Source organism: Myotis myotis, unplaced genomic scaffold, assembly GCF_014108235.1.
Source record: "Myotis myotis isolate mMyoMyo1 unplaced genomic scaffold, mMyoMyo1.p scaffold_m19_p_17, whole genome shotgun sequence".
Classification (NCBI taxonomy): domain Eukaryota; kingdom Metazoa; phylum Chordata; class Mammalia; order Chiroptera; family Vespertilionidae; genus Myotis; species Myotis myotis.
In genome coordinates, this window is record NW_023416321.1 from 10,939,918 (window position 1) to 10,955,482 (window position 15,565).

Sequence of the window (15,565 nt, forward strand, 5' to 3'; positions counted from 1 at the left end):
CTCCCAACATGCAAAGATTTACAGGGTGAAAACATAACTTACCTGTGTGTAGCACCAGCTCTCAGCTACAGGGCCACTCGACATTTCTGCCGGAGGTGGAGGACTTGGAACCCTTGACATCGCCAGTTTGAAGGTTAAACAAGATTTCCAAAGTCAGAGGACAAAGATTTCTGTTTTCTCTTCACCCTGGTTGACAGAAAAAGCAAAAGGATGTTTTAGATTAATGGCACATGATCCTACTATTTCTGTTTGACCTTCTAGTCTAGACAAAGACTAGAAACTTTGTCTCCTGCCTAGAATTCTCTACTCATATTATTCAAATAGCTACTTACAAGTCCAATCCCAAACTTAAGTGTTAACCTCGGAGAAGATCGCCTATTCTAATACAGTCTCCTAATAACAATTACATCACCCTATTTTAATCCTCTGCACAATACTTAACATTATCTTACCGAATGAATTTACTCAATGGGTATATGAAGTACATCTATGGAAAGGCTGCCTGAAGAGGAGATAGCATAGTGAACACCGCACACAACTATGCCACCAGCTCCTTCACCTAAGACACAAATACTCTACTCCTGAGGGGAAATGATCTTGTTACCTCTCTAACCACTGTCTCATCTTCTCTTATACTTTAGTACAAACTAATGAAGAGTAGGTTTCTATTCCTCAGCCCATGGCTAGCTGCTCTCTTGAAGGGCAACATTTACCCCTTTCTTAGATGTGCTACTTTCTCTGCAGCAGAGATCCCTCCCCACTTATACCCCATCACTATTCAATTTTCCAGATTCTTCTCCTTGCTCTTGCCCTCTCTGTTCTATGATCATTCTTCAATCTTTTTTGTTGGATGCTCTTCCTTCACTATTGCTCCCCATGGTTTAATCCTCAGTCATTTTCTCAATCAACGTTCTCTTTCATGGCAATTTTATCCATCCCAACAGTGTCAAATTTCTGCCTTGATAAAAATATTTCCTAAATCTCTCTAACTTTGACTTCTCTCATAAGGCTCAGACCATTTCAAATAACTGCTATATATCTTAGCAGGGTGTCCCAGTAGTAAATCAAATTCAATTCAAAATTCTCCCCTCCAATGCCACTCAAAAAATTGGTGAATTAGGTTACAATTTTCTTAAGAATTATAAACAAAGCCAAACTGAAAAAATAAAGCTCCTTGCAATGCATGAAAAAAAAAATTTCATTAATATATGAATTGGTATATAAATTGTTTCTATAAAATCATTAAGAAAAAGGCCAGCTACCTTACAAAAATATCATTCATAAAAAAAAGGAAGGAAGGAAGGACGGAAGGAAGGAAGGAAGGAAGGAAGGAAGGAAGTTGCTCTAAAACATTTTACATCTATAAGACCTGCAGGAGGAAAGAAAAATCAACCAAACCGTGAGGGGGGGATATGGGAACTTTCATACACTGTTGGTGGGAAAGTATTTTGGATGGGAATCTGGCCATATCTTGTGAAGTTGAGTATGTGTGTACACTAAGGCTCAGCAATTCTACTTTTAACTATAATACTGCACCAGAATAGTGGTTCTCAAATTTTAGTGCGTGTCAGAATCACCTACAAAACTGGTTACTGAGCCTCACCCTCAGAGTTTCTGATTCAGAGGTTTGGAATGAGCCTCTAAATTTGCATTTCTAACAAAGTTCCCACATGATCCTGATATGCTGGTCCTGGAACCACATTTTGAGAACCACTGCCCTAGAGAAACTGCACATGGGCACAAGAAGACATAGACAAGTGTGTTCAATGTAGCATTGTTTATAACAATGAAAAAGCTAGAAGCAAACTGAAAATCCATTCAAAGGAGAAGAGAAATAAATTGGGTTATCCATCCTATATAATAAAGAGGTAATATGCAAATTGACCCTCACACTATAACACATTACAAGATGGCAGTGCACACAGTGGGGGGGGGGGGGAGGTGGCCGCTCTGCATGGCTTCCGCCAGGGTTCCTGCGGCCCTGCAGGGGCACGGGGGTCCTGGCGTTCACTTCGCGCGTCTTCTGGTGGGGTTTCCACAGCGCCACAAGTGTGCCGTGGGGGCGGGGCCTGGCGACCATTCCACGCAGCCCGGAGGCGGGGCATTGGGGCAGCACTCCAGGACTCGGGGCCAACCTACAGCGAACTGGCCACACTGGGTGGGACTCCGGGACTCGGGGAGGTCCCATGATCTTTTGAAACTATAGGTTATTCTATATGCTATATTTTATACAGATTCAAATGCTCATTCTATAATAGCTTTATTATTTACTTAACATTGTTATTCCCTTTACTGTAATTCCTTCAACTGATTATTCTTTTCTATTAAGTGTTTTTGGAAACTGCCTCAAAGCATTTGGAGAAATAGGTATAAATGAATTACAGAAAAAAAAAAAAATCCCTCAACTCATACACAGTCACTGACACTTATGTAATAACTAGAGGCCCAATACACAAAAATTTGTGCAAAAGTAGGCCTTCCTTCCCCCAGCTGTCGGCATTGGCTTCCCTCCGGCACCTGGGACCTGGGCTGCTTCTCTCCTCCGGCCACCTGCAGGCATCCGGGACCCGGGCTGGCTTCCCTCCAGCCCTGGCTTTGTCAGGAAGGACATCCAGAATGACGCCTGGAAGACATCTGGTCTAATTAGCATATTGCCCTTTTATTACTATAGATCATGGAGGGGGAGTTATTACCCTCACAGAGTAATACCATTGGTCTGACCAGAGTCCCCACTGGTTTTAAACACTATTCTATAGGCATTTACAACTAAAGCATCCCATATAATCAGAGATGGAGTTAACAATCTTAAACATGATGTACTATTTCACTTAAGCTAGCAAACTAAGCATTGCATTGGCATTTGAGCCTCCTTGGTTGGTGCAATTCCTGATTCCACGAAAACTTCAAGAAAAGAGACCAAATGCTATACTGGATCACATATGATCACAGTAGGCTTGCACTTGAGGGAAAACACATTGTCACAGAACTGTTTGTCTAGCAATGAGTAAATCACCATAAAGCAGTTTTACAAATCCCAGTTACCATTACTGCCAGTAATGGTAGACCATTCTGCTAGAGGCCAGAATGAAATTTCAAAATCTTAAAAGATGTAAAATGTACATGTTAGTTAAGAGCATAAAATGTGGCTCTAGAGGTGTGGGGTGCAGGCTCAGCTCTATCCTAAACAATTATAACATACTAATTTGAGTTTATCTTGAAGTTTTAAAAATAGTTCCAATTTATCTAATAATTAACAACTTAAGAATTCTCTAGGTCTAAGAAAAGTACAAATTTTAAAACCTGTTTATTTTAATGGCTTAATTGTTGCTATTGAACCATGGTCCATTATTACAACCAGAAAAAAAATACTTTAGTCTTGGCCATTTTTTTTCTTTTTTGCTTCTAACTCATTTTGTAGCCAAGTCTTTTATTGTTGTTGTGTGTTTTTTAATAATATCACCTTTCTTCCAATTTTTAAAAAATGTCTGTCAACCTGGTAGCTAGAAGAACTGCAGAATCAGCCTTAGACTCTGAGGAGCTCTAACCACACAACCTGCTGAGAGGGAAATTGACTAGGATAGCACAAGTCTAATTAATTTCACTCATAGCAGGCACCATGGGCGAAGTGTTGATCAGCAAAGCAGCCTGGTGTTACATGAACTCTCTAGCACTTTACGCCAACTACTGCAGATGCCCAGCAGAAAAACAATTTTAGAAAAGAGGTCTATTTGAGGGTCATGGTTTGAGAACCTTTGTAGGAGACAACTAGCACCAAAATATATTGTTCCCGACTTCAAACAAGTTAGGACAAACTGTCAAGTTCTCAAATGAGAAATTTGTTCTCCAAAGCTTAGCAAAACTTCCCAGTGTATTGACAACTCTGAGGCTGAACATATCTGTTATATACCACCACTTATTTTTCTGTTCACTCTATTAAATCCTGACCTGTGAGGTTACACCTCTTCTGAGTAGACCAAGAAATATACTTAAAATACCTGTCAACTGTAATACTGCTTAAATTCCAATGAAGGTAATAATCAGATAGCAACTAATAACAATCCCTAACAGAATGTTTCCTAGCCGGTATTATGATGCAGACACTTTCATTGAACCTACACAGTGCACTTCTTTTCTGCCTTCTTTAACACTTATGAACACTTCTGTTGCCTCTAGTAAACTTTAAGTTCCTTAAAAGAAACTTGCAACTATTCCTTATACCCGCTTCACCACCTAACAGCCTGCCTGGAACAAGGCATTCAGCAAAAATACTTTGATGGCTGAAACATTTATCCAATTGCATTCAAGTCCATTAACTTTTCTATTTGTTTCTTTCACATATCTCTAAAAGAGCGCTTTGAACAGTGCTGAGTATATTAGATTTGCAATGTAATGAAAATCATTAATTTGTTCTTTTGAATGAGTTATAAACAAAGCCAAAAACTCCTAGCCTGGCAGTCTCAAGTTTCAGCCCTGGTAAAGTGAATTTTTCATCCAGTATTAAGTATATCTTCATTCTACATGGAGAAAAGGATTGGCTATCATTTCATTCATTCTGAAGACAAAAATCAGTAATCTGAATTAAACTCTTACATAACCGGGATTCTTTCAGGATACAACAGGGGAAAGTGTTGCAACAGTTTAACCTGCAGTATACACAGAGCTAGGCTAGCACACTCTCTGATAAGTGTTAGACAATTTATACAGTTATTTTTATCTTTCTTTTATTCTCTACAAGCATTCGTCCATCTTCAATCTAATCTAATCATTCAGATAATTTTTTTTAACAACTAAAACAGGCATAATCCATACATGATATCTATGCATTAGCCTTCTACCCATTGGCCTTTAAATTACAGAAATAGACTGTGGATATACCAGATTGATCCATGTAATTGTTCAGTAGGCTGAAAATAGCCAAATATGGGCAATTTCATGTGGCTCAACATACTACACAAACATGCACAAGTTCGATGGCTGGGAAGATTGCTTCTTGTCAAAGAATGGTTTGTTAGGGACTTTTTAAAAGCCTGTCACTTTTTTCTTCTTTTGGTTTAAAGACTTGTACAGTTTCCAAGTAAGGAAAAACCCCAATGTCATAACTATTTTAAACCTGAGAGACGTTTGCATTTTCAAAACAGAAGAAGCCAAAAAGATTGTTGACAATTAAGGGAAGGAGAGAGGAAGAAAGGGAGGGGGGGAGAGAGAGAAGAAACTAAACTATAGAAAGATTTGCGTATACTCATTTTTGCAAAACTGATGTGACTTCAAAGGAGGGTTTGTGTTTCTTCTGTTATAGTGTCTTCAATCATATATAGCCCAGGAAGTAATAACTTCTTTCTCATAACCCCAAGGACAGATTATTATAGGTCATACTGACTTTCTCTATTGCAACATTTGAATGACTTTTGAATATTTATTATAGGTAAACTTTTTTTTAGTTCAATCTAGTATAACCAAATACTAAATGCACTTTTTAAAAATTTAGAGATACTTCTTAAAATAAAACTAAGAGTCATCAAAGAGAGACCTCAATCAGCAAAGGAAAGATTTGGTTTCTCTTATGTCCCTTATCATGTTCTTTATAAAATCTGTAAGTTAGCCCTGGCTGGTGTGCTCAGTGGTTAGAACATTGGACCGTGCATGGAAGGGTCATGGGTTCAATTCCCAGTCAAGGGCATGTACCTGGATTGCAGGTTCAATCCCTGCCTCGGTCCGGGCACATTCAGGAGGCAACCAATCAATGTGTGTCTCTCACATTGATGTTTCTTTCTCTTTCCTTCTCCCCTTCCTCCTTCCCTCTTCCACTCTATCTAAAAATCAATGGAAAAAACATCCTAAAGTGAGGATTAATAACAACACAATTTATAAGTTAAAGATAGCTGCTTTTTAAAAAAATTAAGATATAAGCTGATATATAATACTGTTTGTTTTTGAAATCTTTAAGAGGTATTTAGTATTAAGTGAATCTAAAGATCAATGCGAAAAAAGTCAACAGCCTAAAAGAAAAATGGGCAAAGAACAGCCAATAGTTTACAGGAATGTTAATACCAATGGTTCTTAAGTATGTGAAAATATGTTCAACTTTCACTCATAATAAGACAAATGCAAATTAAGCTGCACACTGATTCACCCAGTGAGTTGGCAAAGATCAAAATGTCTGATAATACTTGTCCAGGATAAGAAGAACATTTCTGATTAGAGCATAAATTGTTACACTCTCCATCAAGAGAAATGTATATCAGAATGAATAAAAAATGCATATATTCTTTGATTCAGCAATTCCACTTCTAGAAATTTAACCTACTATATGATATGATAAATATAAAATTTTTCTCACTATAACGCTATTTGTAATCACAAAATAATAGACATAACCTAAAAATCTATGAAGAGGGGATTAAATTATGATACAGACAATGTAATAAGCATCTGTTTTTAATAAAAAGGAATGAGAGCCCGAGCTGGTTTGGCTCAGTGGATAGAGCATTGGCCCTGAGACTGAAGGGTTCGGGTTTGATTCCGCTCAAGAGCATGCACCTTGGTTTCAAGCTTGATCCCCGGGCCTGGTTGGGGTGCGTGTAGGAGGCAACTCATGGATGTTTCTCTCTCTGTCTCTCCCCTTCCCTTCCACTCTCTCTAAAAATCAATGGAAAAATATCCTCAGGTAAGGATTAACAAAAAAATAAAAAAAATTTTAAAAAGGAAGGAGAAAGCTCTTTCTATTTAAAGGGGCAAAGCTATTTGTTTTAACATATTTTTAAAAGATATATATATGTAAAGCTAGAGACATTGGTTACTTTCAAGGAAAGAAACTGGGTACCTGGTTGGGAAGAATTTCCATTGTATTCCCTTTTGTACTTTCTGAATTTTTAACTATGTGACTATATTACCTTTTCAAATAATAAGTAAAAAATTTTAAAGGAATAAGCAGCATTTACAAATAATTTTTTTAAGTTATGAGATGGCTTCTAAATCTGATGCTTATGAGAGATAAGACAGGAATTCTTCAGTGGCTTCCCCTGCTATCCTGTACCTTCTGTCATCACAGCCAAGGCCTCATTGCACCTCCCTGACCTCATCTAACACTTGGGCTTCTCAAGCACCATGCCAGCCACTCGGGCCATTAATTCTATTTGGTGAACACACCAGACTCTTTCCTCTACCTGAAAAGCTCTTTCTTCCCTCGGTTCTTTTCATAGCTGGCTCCCTCTTGTCTTTTAGATATTCTATCAAATGTAATATCCTGAGAGGTCTTCTCTGACCATCTGATCTAAAGCCCACTTCTAGTCCCTCCCTTTCTTCATATTACCCTATTTTATTTTCTTCTTTATTACCACCACCTGAAATTATTGTTTTAATTTTTTTTACTTGTCTATGGTCTTCCCCACTAGAAGTTAAGCTCAATGAGAGAAGAGCATCCCCCGTGTGCCTAATGGTATAGTAGGCACTCAATAAATATTTGTTCCTGGCAAGTGTAGCTCAATGGTTGAGCATCAACCCATGCACTGCGAGGTCCTCGGTTTGATTCCCATTCAGGCACATGCCCGGGTTGCAGGCTCTATCCCGGGTGCGGGTTATGCAGAAGGCAGCCGATCATCGCTTTCATCAATGTTTCTATCTCTCTCTCCGTTTCCCTTCCTCTCTCTCTAAAATCAATAGAAACATATTAAAAAGTAAATATTTGTTAATAAAATTGTTGCTGAATAACTAGACTCTGTCTTGAAATCCTAGCTTTTCCTTAACAAGCTCTAGTTAAAATGTTAAAGTTTGGGAGTTGCTGAATGAATAACAGCATAGGAACCCAGGCATACTTTTAAAACAACAGAACATTAAACAAAGAAAATTACCAGTTGATCTCACACCAATTTTAAAGAATACATTCCAAAAACTACACTCTTCTTTGATTAAAAAAAATCTAAGATTTTTATTTATTATGTAAATATATAAAAAATATATGTACGTACACACACACACACACACACACACACACAAATACATACCTTAAAACATATCTAGATATGTAACTAAGTTTTTCCTATACCAAACTAAGATGTAGAACATACTTTCTGCCACCGCCAAATATTTATCTAATTAAGAGTTGAATTGCTCTTGCAACTGTTGTATATAAGAAAAACTCAGAAACAAGCATAGTATTATGTATGCAGGTCAATACCTTTAAGATCTTCCCAGTTTACAGATATCTTTTAGACAAGCATAGAATCTAAAATGATTGTGAGGATTAGATACGCTTTTGTACCTGAAATGGTTATTTTTCCTTCTTCTCCTCAATCTAAGTGTTATAAGATAGAGTTTTATGGACTAGCCTGGCTAGTAAGGCTCATCCAGACAAAGTCAGAATGAACAAGAAGGTACATGAATTTCAACTCATAGAAAGTAGTGAGATAACCAACAAATGCTTCCACTGACTCGCAAGCCTCAGTTTGTGCTGGCTGTTTACAGTCATACTGCCCTTTTCTAAGGTTATAAATAACTACAAAGTGTCCCTGTCCCCAAGGAGACCTTAGCAGCCAGCTCAAAGGTTAAAATATGGAATAATTTTCACTTTGGATGCAACTTTTCCAGGTAGCAAAATAATCAAAGAGCAGAAAAATGTATTGCCAATTTAAGTTAAGGTCTGGGGAATCATTCCCTTCCACTGAAAACTATCCATTATGTGAGAGTTGTTGACATAGACACATTAGCCTAATTCTCTACCCCCAAAATATGTCCAGGGGCAATGCAATGCATGCTCTGCTCCACACGGAGAGGCCTCTCCTGGAAAGAGACAGGCAGGTGCCACTCAACAGTCTTGTAGAATTATGTCTCCTTAGACCTTAAAAAGACTTTTTGAGTTTTGTTTTTGCTTTTAATTTAAATACAAATTGCTACTGAGCTAAATACATCTACAAAACAACAACGGAAGAAAAATATCCTGTCTCCACTTGGATGGAGGACACAGCAGAATAAACCATGGCTACAATAACCACAAATTTCACAAGACCTGGCTTAACACCATCAGGTGCTGCTCTTAATTAGAACCCTGCTAGGAAAAAGAAAACTCCTCCAACTGCTTTTTAAAAAAGGCAGATGAGGGTTCATCAGATTAAGCTTCTCCACACATTACTTTCAAAATCCATCATTTGGGAGATGTCTGAAATGGAACGACATGAATCCAAATCAGCAAACAAATCTGATTATAATGGGGCTATTTCACTTCAAAGTGGATCTCAGTTCCAAAGGAAAACACCTTTAGAAATGAAGTTGGGTAGGCAAAACTAAACAATCAGCAACTCCAATCTTTTCACAAATTATAACAACATGTTAATTCAACGGAATGGCCTGGGCGAAAATCTCTAAGGCCACAAAGAGCAAAGTTAGAAAAGATGAAGATTTTAACACATCCCACATGTTATCAAAGATTTCTCCTCTAGGTTGAGAAAATTTATTCTAAAACAAGAGCTGGAACAGAATTATTAAAATTAAAGAAGCGGTGGGAAGGGGGAAGGAGGGAGAGGAGGGGGAGAAGTGAGAGGGAGAAAGAAAACCTTATGGCTAAGAAGATTCTATTTATATATAATTATATTCCCAAAGTTTGTTTTGAGATTTGAAAGGTTTTTCACTCTTTTCCTTCCACTACAACTATGAGGAACCTTATAAAATCCAAATAGTAAACAGATGAAAGGCTTGGCCCTAATACAGTTCAAGTGTGTCCAATCTACAAGGACCTCAAAAACTAAAGAGTCATTTTATGAAACAAACAGGGAGAGGTTGCATAACCCACAGGGTCCTCTGGCCTTTATAGAAGCCAAATTCAACATGTGGTTCTCTTTGCCATCTATACTTTAGCCAAGCCATTTAAAAATATTTCTTGCTAACACAATTTGGCTATAGTATGGGCCCAAAGAATGCATATCAAAGAAGAAAGGCTAAGTTAGTCTTAAGGTATGCAATTTGGAGTAAGTTCATTAACTTAGACGCTGAAAAGGCTCACAGTGCTCCAGAGATCTGGTACATTTACTACATGGGCAATCAATTTCCTTCAGCATTAACTAATGTAATACTATCTAGTTTCAAAAAGACTTATTTTTAATGGAATTCAGTATTTTCTGGAGCTACCTCTTTATGAGAGACACCTAGACCTCCCTCTAACTATAAGAGACGGAGGTATACATATGCTTTCATCTTCTCCTTTAACTATGGCCTTAACTAAAGAAATCTGATGACTGTTTACATGAACCCATGCTCCTTGCATAGCAAATATTGGCAGAAAATAAATTCTCTCTTATTCTAAAGTTATGAAAATAAGTCCATTTCTATGTAAATGGTAAGGTTCTAACTAAACTAAATGGAACAAAGGATGGGCAGGAAGTTCTCAGCTTTAAATGTTCATTCCAAAATTCATGACACAAGGAAAAAGTGAAACCACACAGGCAGACAAAACAAGGGAAAGTTAGACAGAATGTCTGCTTTAACAGAATTTCCTGCCTCCCAATGATTTGTGTCAGAATTTAGATTAACAAGCAATAACACCTGTTTTACCCACTAAAACACTGTAAAAACATACTTAAGCATTTGAGGCAAGAATCTCATACCACAAAGTAAAAGTTTTAAGATGCTAGCCAGAATAATAGAATGATTTTTTTAAAGTTACCCACAAAGAGATGGGTTCTAAGGGTACATACAACAAAGGCAATCTGCTCAACATCAAACTCCTTTTATAGAGTAAAATGAAACCCATGAATTGCTTTAAGGTACCTCCTTTTCTAAACTGCAATTCTAGCCCTAACCGGTTTGGCTCCGCGGATAGTGTCGGCCTGTGGACTGAAGAGTCCCAGGTTCAATTCTGGTCAAGGGCATGTACCTGGTTTGCGGGCACATCCCCAATAGGGGGCGTGCCAGAGGCAGCTGAATTGATGTTTCTTTCTCATGGATGTTTCTAACTCTGTATCCCTCTCCCTCTCCCTTCCTCTCTGTAAAAAATCAATAAAATATCTTTTAAAAAAACCAAACTGCAATTCTAATTTCCCTGAAGATCTTTTCTAGGGAGAAACAATCTTACCCTAAGGTTTCAAAATCATGCATTATCAACTGTTGATTAAAATTTTAAATCCAAACATCTTTTCTCTTCTCCACCATCATTATATAGCCTAATCCTACCTGTATAAAATAGTCACAAGAAGAATAACTCTAGTTTTACTCCAGGAATGAATATTTAGAATAAAACTTATTTGAGGGCACTTATTAAAAGGGTTTCTTTCACAGTTTGTTATGCTCGTGTTTTGTTTTTTTAAATATCACCCTACCTGCTTACTTTCTATGACTTCCAACTTTACATACCATTGGCACTGAAATGAAACAGTAGATTGACTGCACTCAAGATGTGCATTTTTTAAAGTCATGGTAAATATTTATATGCATTTCATTCCACTTTTTTCTTCATCTTAAACTATATTTAAAATAAAACTATATGAAAACTCACCAAGTTAAGTCAGTAGTAGGAAGACCAATCTGTCTTGTCTAACAGGAAATCTCTGTTGGAAATAGAGATGATGAATCAGACTTAACTAGATTCTGAATCTCACACAAATGCTTACTTTGGCTATTTTGCAATGGGGAAATCTTACAAAAGGAGGTGTACAGTTGCTAGGATTTACAAGTCAAATTACCATTCTTATATCTGTAGTCCTGAGTGCTCTATTTTTTTTTTTAGTGATCTTTCAAAAAGATAATACTTAGAAATTAAAGTCAGGAAAATCCAAAGCTAATTATTCTAATGAACTGGCCTATGAATGTAGCAAAATGAAATAAGTGGCTTGCCCCACAGTAACATGAGAGGAGTGATCACTTTTGCCAGCTCCCTCACAAAATATTGAAAGAATTACTATGAAGTTTTTATGTAAAATACCCCTTTAAAAAAGTGTTCTGTGGGTCAATTACACCAAAACAAGATGCATTTAAACAAAGCCGTGTTTCCTATAGTTTTGATAAACAGTTGTAACATTAGGTTCCTGTTGAAGACTGGTGAGATAACTTGGCTAAACACCATCATTGCACTACCTAATAATCTATCATATCCCACAAAGTGACTCAAAATAGAAACAGGAATAAGAGTGGGTGCAAAGCTTCAGAAGCCTCATGCAGTCATAAAATTCTGGTGCTCTCTTCCTTTTTGCAGGAAAAGAAGTACTGCATATATTGGGGATAATTCCTTAAAAACGGCATCTTTTCCTGAAAATGTAAACATTATCTTTAATTGTTACACTGGTACAAATGAATTTCTCTTATTTTGGTAAACCAAATCTGGTTACTATCAGTAATGGAATGAGCCCTCACCAAAAATTGTCTTAAACTACTGATGTTAAAATAGGACAATCATGATCAGAAGATTTACGAGTAGCAAGAGTCAGGCTGAATTCATTTAATTAATATTTACTGAACACCAACTGTGTAAGGCATTATTTGAGATGTAGTGGTTCCAAAACACACACACATCCCCCAAAAAACACAGAAAAGGTTCCTGATCTTCTGAGGGTATAGACAGATAACATGCCTTTAAGACCTTGTAAGTAACTACTCCTTAGGCAGAAGTTATCACCGAACTTAAATAAATATGTTCTGAATATCTATGTTTCTTAAAGTCAAAACCTTTAGTCCTTTGCGTGCGTGCGCATTCTCATTCTCTCTCTCTCTCTCTCTCTCTCTCTCTCTCTCTCCTCTCTTTTAAGTTTAAGGTTTTGGTTTCTCAGTTAATTTGCTAGAATGAACAGTTTAGGCCCAAAGGATTAGCAAAATTTAAAGAGTCTGACAATACTGGTAAGGATTAGGAGGAACAGGGACACTCTTCACACTCCTGGTAGGACAAATTAGTACAACCACTTTGGAAAAACAGTTTGTTATCTAATAAAACTAAAGATCCAGCAATTTCACTCTCAAACATGGCCCAGAGAAACTCCTCTTGCACATTTCCATCAGCACACATGAAAAAAAAAAAAAAGTTCATAGTAGTAGTATTCATAACGGCCAAAAACATCATCAACCCTAGAATGGCTACATAAGTTGGGGTATGTTCAAATAATATGATGCTATATGGCAATGAAATTAAACTACAGTTCTACATAATGACATGGATGAAAGTTACAAACATACTATTTGGTCTGAAAGAAGACACAAAAGAACACTTACAGTATTATTCCATGTATATAAAGTTCAAAAGCAGACAAAATTAAGCTATACGGTTTGCAATGAAACCTAGATAGTAACATCACAAAGTAAGGATATCCTATATTATAAAGAGGTAATATGCAAATTGACTCTCATGCTGTAACGCTGTCACAAGATGGCGGCACACACAGCGGGGGCGGGGCAGCGGTGGTGGGGCTGGCAGGTCCTGGCAGCCACTTTTCGCTGCTTCTGCCAGGGTTTCCACAGCCCCGCGGCCGCTGCATGCGGACCGGAGGCAGGGCACTCCAGGACTCGGGGCGTCCCATGGCATGGGGGTGAGGGGGTTGGATATCCCAGGTCTTGCACGATTTCACCTAACAGGTCACTAGTAATTATCATAAATGTCAGACTAGTCATACCTCTGAGCAAAAGTATGGTTTATAAGCTAGGAGAGGCACATACAGCAAGCTTCTTCAGGGTGTAGCAATGATATATTTCTAGGTCCTATTGCTGGTTATATAGGTACTTTTTTTTGTAATTAATCTTTATACAGTTGTTTTGTTATTTCTCTATTATGTTCCATAATTAAAATGTTCAAAACATATGTTAAAACAATCCAAGAGTGTACATACAGTTGACCCTTGAACAACACGGTTTTGAATTGCATGGGTCCACTTATGAACAGAGTTTTTTCAAAAATACTACAGTATTTTTTCCCTCTGTGATTTTCTTAACATTTTTTCTCTTGCTTACTATAGTGTAATACAGTATATACGCACATAACATGCAACATATGTATCCACTGACTATTATCGGTAAGGCCTCCAGTCAATAGTAGCCTATTAGTTTAATTTGGGGGAGTCAAAGGTATACATGGATTTTCAACTGCATGGGGGAATTGGTGCCCCTAAACCCTGCATTGTTTAAGGGTCAACTATGTGTGTGTTTAAATTTTATTTACATATTTACTTACTAAATATATTTATTTAATACTTATTATAAATAATACCTATTTATTTCTTCCAATGTCTAAGAGTAAATAAATGTCTTGCACAATACACCCTTGATTCCCCACCCCCCAAGACAATTTAGGATGAGAACTGGGTAACAGAGCAGGGCCACCCAGAAATGAATACCTACAAACAGGCTTTCTTACTATACTTGCTTTCTTTGAGTTTATATGTAATAACACCTAAGATCTGTATTTCAAGAAAATTTTCAATACAGACACAAACATTTAAATCTATGTATGTATGGCTACCTACCAGGAGCCATTACTGAATACCCAAAGTATTATAAGAAATAAACAAAAGCCTCTGAAAAAGCAAAGCCAGGATACAAGTATATTTTGGTTTTACCGTTTTAGTTTAATTGTGGCCTGAAACCTCCAATGACTTCCCATCTCATTCCGAGTAAGAGCCAAAATCCTGACAATGGCTTAAAGCCCCAGCACAGTCTGGACATCATTTCCTCTCCTGCCTCATCTCCAATTACATTCTCCTGAGCTCACAATGTTTCAGCCACACTGCCCTTCTTTGCTCTTGTTCCTCAAACAGAATAGGCTCGTTCCTGTCTCAGGGCTTTGTACTTGGCCTCTCTCTACGACTCTTCCCTGAGATATTCTCTTGGCACACACCCTCACCATTATTGGGTCTTTCTGTAATTGTCACCATCTCTGACACACTTAAAAATGTAATCCTTACCCCTATAGCCCCAATAGTACTCCTCCATTATTTTTTTCTATAGCACTTGAAGTCATCTACCTTATTGTAGTTGGAATGTAAGAAGGTAGACTCTTGTCTATTTTGCTGCTGCACCCGTCGGTGTCTGGCACATGGAAGACCAGAAATAAATACTTACTTAATAAATGATTGAATTAATTTCCTTTTCTTTTGGATTTCTATCCTTGAAAGATTAAACAATAATTCCATACACTCCAAAAAACAAGTTTCCTCTTTCTATATGTCAAAATTAATAATAGCCCTAGCTGGTCTGGCTCAGTGGATAGAGCATCGGCCTGTGAACTGAAAGGTCCCAGGTTCGCTTCTGGTCAAGGGCACATGCTCGGGTTGTGGGCTCGATCCCCAGCGGGGGACTTGCAGGAGGCAGCCGATCCATGATTCTCCCTCATCATGGATGTTTCTATCTACCTCTTCCTTCCTTTCTGAAATCAATAAAAATATATTTTTTAAAATAAAGAATAAAGTTTGTTTTACTAACAAGTTTCAGATTTGTGTTCTTATTAATATTAATGAGTCATAGGTAAGATTTATATAAAGTTGATATAAATGAAATTATATTTCCCCTAACAAATGTGCAGTGCCTGTTTTAATAGCAATGCTGGGAGAGCCCAAAGACACAAGGACTCCCCTGAATTGCTGGTGCAGGTACACAATGGCATAAT

The 15,565-nt window shown here is 37.5% G+C and overlaps 1 protein-coding gene across 5 annotated transcripts in view; it reads right to left on the reverse strand.

Annotated features, from left to right (window-relative positions):
• LOC118671310 (speckle type BTB/POZ protein) overlaps positions 1-15,565 on the reverse strand; it is a 76,405-nt gene that overhangs the window by 20,568 nt on the left and 40,272 nt on the right. For 4 of the 5 annotated variants that reach the window (XR_004972737.1, XM_036339352.1, XM_036339354.1 and 1 more), the window contains exons 2-3: positions 11,480-11,531; positions 43-186 (exon numbers count right to left, since the gene is read on the reverse strand). Coding sequence is in view for 4 of the 5 variants with exons in the window: in XM_036339352.1 (XP_036195245.1) it covers positions 43-120 (78 nt within the window). In the remaining variant the exon portion in view is untranslated. The remainder of the gene's footprint in view (positions 1-42; positions 187-11,479; positions 11,532-15,565) is intronic. The other variant, XM_036339353.1, reaches the window with a different exon arrangement.